Here is a 5,869-nt window from a genome sequence, read left to right on the forward strand (position 1 = left end):
ATATATACATATATATGGGCATCTCCATCAGTTTTCTTTCTTAATTTCTTTCTGTAGAAGAGCGTGAGTTCGAAACGTCAAAGACACCTTTTTTCCTGAGCGTCAAACTAATAACCTTGTATGTAGCTCCTTCACCTGTCTCTGTCTTCTGTATTTTGCACAATTTTGGACTATATATATATATCCGTATACATATGTACACACATGTATCTACACACACTCGCACACACAAACACACACACACACACACACACATTCACGCAAAGCCGAACAGTGAGAAAGAGCGGCAGATCGAGAAAGAGGCAGGATGAAGGACGAAAGCCAGGATGTGACCGACATCGAAAGCAGTCAACGACACACTTCTCACACGAACCAATATGTCGTCGAGGGTTTGCGCACTGAAATAAATAAACAAATAATTGAGATATGTCAACATTATCATACTTTTCATATCTAATAGCATGTCTGATAAATAATATCGCGATCTGGATTGTGTTACCCTCTCAGATGTTGCTGAACCTGTACGTGTAACGTACATGGGATTTAATGTGATATAATATATATATATATATATATATATATATATATATTTCAGGCACGTTATTTCCATAAAAAAAACAGGATAATCTTCGAACTCCAGTCAGAAGTACGGCAGTTGCGGTATAGCCATACGGCTTTCTATCGCACTTAACTTCTGAAAATCAGAAAAATCTGAGAAAAATAAACCAACTAAAGGATTCCTTGTGCATTTTGAACTTGTTTTCTTTTTTATAAGCCTACCGGCGCGAACACAAATTGACGCACTGAAGGATACCTCCTTTATCAGCTGTCAATTATAGATCATCACGATTTCGTTACCTTTTTGACAGGACTTCTTTTAGTAATGCTGAGAAGCTTCGTTGCTACCAGGGAATGTCAAGGTTTACTTGTCTTACACGTCACAGAAAAATATTTTTCTCTCAGTCATCCCGGCAATCACATTTCTAGCCAGGGTTAAACAGATCCACCCATTTGTTATTTAGTGTATTTATAGGCGAGTGTTTGTTTTGCATTCCTTCTATTCATTTTCTGTTGAATATTAAATATTTGTTTATTAATTATGTGCATGTGTGTGTACATACATGTGCGCACAGACACACATACATATACGTATCAATATAGATAATTAGATAGATAGATAGATAGATAGATAGATAGATAGATAGATAGATAGATATGTACACAAGCATACTTGCAAACGCAGCTTCATTGACTGAGCTGTTCTTGTCGCCAACTTTCATCTGCTTCCTAAACAAGATCGTATTACCCTATGGCTAGGCATGTTTTTTCACGGAAGACTGGAGATGAATAATGTACGACATTGATGCTCGTTTACAATCATCACGTGATGTTAAGACAAAGGTACACAAAAACATACACTTGTTTGCATGTGTGTGAGTACATCTATAAATGAGGAGTTCTGGAGCTGTAGTGGTGGTGGTGGTGGTGGTGGTGGTGGTGGTGTGTGTGTGTGTGTGCTTGCGAGTTATTTATTTTTTTATGTTGGTGTTGTGTATGAATGGCAAATATATTTTAGCCGGAGAAAAAGAGAAAAGAGAGAGAGAGAGAGAGAGAGAGAGAGAGAGAGAGAGAGAGAGAGAGATACAGACAGACAGGAAGATTCAGACAGACAGACAGACTGACAGATGGAGGCCGCTTTGCGCAGACATACCTCTACGTGTCATGTGATGCCGTGTTACGGTCACTACTAGCTTCCACCCAGGTAGCTCGGCTTTGATTCACGTCACGTGAGAGCTCTTATGGTTTAATGGTATTGCACCAGCATGGCTACAGACTAACTGATCGGAACTGGTAAAAGAGGAAAGCCAAACACACACACACAGATACAAACGCATTCATGCATACATACATACATACATACTTGCCTGCATATATATATATGTATTTATATATGTATACACACAAGCACACATGCATCCATGCATATTTGTACGTACGCATGCTTTGCATACATATCTGCATACAACAATATATATAAAGATTAAGAAAATAAAGAGAGAGGGGTGTCTATAGAGAGTGGAGAGAAAGAGGGAAAAGGAGAAGAAATGAAATAAAAAGTGGCTGAGGATGACGGGTAAATGGAAAAAGCAGACGATAGCTAGACAAATTGAAAGAATTGAAAGAAGGAAAAGGTAGAAGTAGTCTGAATGAAAGAAGCAGACGATAGATAGATAACTGAAAGAGAGAGGACAGAGAGAGAGAGAGAGAGAGAGAGAGAGAGAGAGAGAGAGAGATGGAAAGAGCAATGAAAGAGGCAGAAGTTAGATAGAGAGAGACTAACTGATAAAGGCAGAAGAGAGACAAATGACCAGGAAGAAAGAAAATGGAAACGAAGATAAAAAGAGAAGCAGAAGGAAAAGCTGATAGACAGAGGGAAACAGAAATAGAGAGATAAAAAGATAGAAAGACAAACAGAAGGAAAGAGAGAGAAAGAAAGAGTGGGGGAGGGGTAGAGAAGAAAAAAGAAAACGAAAGCAAAAAGAAACTGAAAGAGAGAGGTGATAGAGAGAAGGTAATAAACAGGACATAAGAGGAAATAGAATGTAGAAGGAAGATAAAACGATGGAAAAGAAGGTAGGATGGAAGAGAGAGAGAGAGAGAGAGAGAGAGAGAGAGAGAGAGAGAGAGAGAGAGAGAGAGAGAGAGATGGAGAGAGAGAGAGAGAGATAAAGAGAGAGAGAGGAAGCTAGGTAAAAGCAAGTACTTACCTGAATAGTTATCAAATGCTGTTGGTACATATTCCGTTGGATATCCATTGGTCGTGTAACTAACAATTAAACTGGTCTTGCCTATAGCACCATCACCAACCAACACACACTTTACTTTAGGGGGTTGTTGACCCGGTTGGTCTTGTCCATCTTCTGCTTGTTGTTGCTGTGAGTGTTGTTGTTGTTGATGTTGATGTGGCAGGTGTAGGCGGTGTTCCAAAGGCGATGGCATTATCGATGCTGACGATGTTGATGATGATGATGCTGATGAAGAAGAAGAGGCGCCATTTCCGTAGTCGGATGTAGACGCCGAGAAGGAGGGCGACGGTAGCGAAGACACTCCGCTGCTACTACCACCAGCACCCCCACCACCACCACCGCCGCCACCACCACTGCTGCCACCGCCACCACTGCTACCACTGACACCACTACTGCCACTAATACCACTGCTCGCTCCACCGCCGCCGCCGCGTTTTACAGAGAATAAGTTATTGCTTTGTTGTTGATCCATAGTTGCCTGTGGAGGCATTCTTCTGCACACAGCACCACCCACGCTTCTTTCACACTCACATCCACACACACAACCCTCTCTAACTTCAACCGCCACCGCTACAGCAGCTACAACAACAACAACAACAACAACTACAAAACCACTACAACTACTACCACCACTACAACTACTCTCGCTACAAGCTAACTTGGTAATATAAAAAAAACCCCACACGCAATGAACGTTCCCTTAACGCTCACCCGAAACTAAAAAGCGACCAAACTAAATATATATATATATATATATATATATATATATGTATATAAACAAAGATTTAATTGAAAAAAAAAATATTAAATATGCTCCACACACCCTCCTCTTTACTTCACCCCGGGTACTTCCAGTAGACGATACTGAGACAGTAACCGGTTTATTAATCTAAATATCTTAGACCGTCAACAACATGTAGTAGTTGTAATAATAATAATAATAGTACTAATGATAATAATGACGATGATGATTAATGAAAATAGTGGTAGGAATAGTCGAAGTTGTTGTAATTATTTGTAAATATAAGCAGCTCAACTCACAACAGCAACGAGTGTCAGCAGAAGAAAGTAGTCGAACAAATGATAATTTATAATTAACAAGTTATCGATTATAGCCGTGCGATTGATTTCTAAGAGGAAATCGTAGGCAGGAACACACACATATAAATATAAATACAAATATAAATATATCTGTGTAGTGTGTGACTATGACGTGTGCTATATAAAGTATGTTGTTGTACGTCTTGTAATTCAATGTGTGTAGCTTGGCTGGGTTGCTGGTTGGTTCGTATTTTTCTTATGTTCGTGTCAATACTTCATACAAGTGCGTATATATATATATATATATATATATATATATATATATATATATATATATATATATATATATATATATATACGTATGGTTGTTTATAGAGTAATGCAGAGTCTTGTCTTTTGTAAAATCCCTTTCACTTGATCATATGTAAATATAGAGATATACAATGATATGTTTTCTTTCGTTTTATATTTCGTTTCGGCAAATTGATCCTGTTTTTTTTTTTCTCTTCTTTTTGGTCTCTTTTTCTTTTTAAACAATTCCAAGTTTTGACTGGCAGAAGATCTTCAAAGGAACTTCAGACTTCTTTTCATTGACCAACCCCAACGATGACGCTAAAAGAGAGAATATAAAAAAAAAGAAACAAACATAAATAAAAAGCAGATTCACGTAAATACGTTTGATATAGAAACACAGACGTATAAAAAATAAATCAAAAATCTATGTCGTATGGTATTTAATATACCTGTATTCGTCTATGTTATTCAAATACATGCCACAGGGCACTCTAAGTTATTTGCCTTGACTTATTTTTTGTTTAAATTATGCAAATTAGCTTGACCATAAATGTGTTTAAATCTTTTTGTTTATATCTAAATCCTCTGGCTGCTGAAGATGGAATCGGACAATTGTCGTGCTGATGACGCTTATTGGGGCAGAAACACTTGTCCACAACTGCCCCCTAATCTCTAGACAATAAGCTGGTCATTTTCTTGAAGGACATGTTACCTTTAGATAATTCTTGATTCTTGGGGTTAGTATCTCCCCGTCTCAAGTGCAGCTGGTCTTAGTTGCTATTGGGTAGTCATAATACATCCTCTTAAAACAGAGATAATTTCAATGAATCAAGAATTATGTTATATAGTATTTAATGTACCTGTATTTCTCTATATACATTTTAAAGGCTCATAAGAAGCTTTAAGATGTTGCACGAGCACACAGCTCTGAGCGCAGTGTTTCTTATTGCAGAAACATCCGTAAGCTGGTGAAGCTGATTATGAAATTCCTGCTCATTTGTCATTCATTAATTAATTTTGCGCACTGTACTCTCAGACACAGCTATATTGGGTTCTAAGTACAGGTTAACTGGTTATTAGTTTCGCTCTGCCTAAGCAAAATCGTTATCTATCTATCTATCTATCTATCTATCTATCTATCTATCTATCCGTGTGTGTGTGTGTGTGTGTGTGTAGATAGACAGACACATAAACACGTATCAATACACATGCATATTCACGCACACATACAAGCATCCTTAACGAATAGAGTCGGAAATTATCTAATACGCTTGTGTGTCCCCCTATTCTGTAACAGTCATTTCTTCTGATGCATATACGTTAAGCCGTTCTGCTCTGAACAGGAGTCAAATCGAACTTCACCTTTCACCAAACGTAACATACCTCAGGCTATAGCAAAGATGCATTCACAATGTGGCCACCCCTGTCAGACCGCAAATATTGTGCAGGCTATGCTAAATCAATGGCTTGAAACACCGTAGGTTCTGGTTATGCAAAAACGTGGTGGTAACAGTGAGGGGTAGTTGGAGGGAAGAACTCCTTCTCCTTTGCTTCCCCTCTTTCCCCGTGATTTTTCAGACTTGTGATATTTTTTTCGAAAATCTTTTGAGATTTATGTTTATAAAATGTTACGCATGCATTTGCCTTTTGAAAGAAAGATAATTTCAGGTGTTTAAAGGTATTAATCTGAAATAAATGGATAAATGTACGAACGTTTCAAAAGAAAG

At 38.0% G+C, this 5,869-nt stretch overlaps 1 protein-coding gene across 1 annotated transcript in view; it reads right to left on the reverse strand.

The window, feature by feature from the left end:
- LOC106872108 (cell division control protein 42 homolog) overlaps nt 1–5,869 on the reverse strand; it is a 39,411-nt gene that overhangs the window by 27,441 nt on the left and 6,101 nt on the right. The window contains exon 2 of the mRNA XM_014918971.2: nt 2,769–4,460. Within this exon, the coding sequence (XP_014774457.1) occupies nt 2,769–3,297 (529 nt within the window). The 5' untranslated portion in view covers nt 3,298–4,460. The remainder of the gene's footprint in view (nt 1–2,768; nt 4,461–5,869) is intronic.

This window comes from Octopus bimaculoides, chromosome 11, assembly GCF_001194135.2.
Source record: "Octopus bimaculoides isolate UCB-OBI-ISO-001 chromosome 11, ASM119413v2, whole genome shotgun sequence".
NCBI classification, from domain to species: domain Eukaryota; kingdom Metazoa; phylum Mollusca; class Cephalopoda; order Octopoda; family Octopodidae; genus Octopus; species Octopus bimaculoides.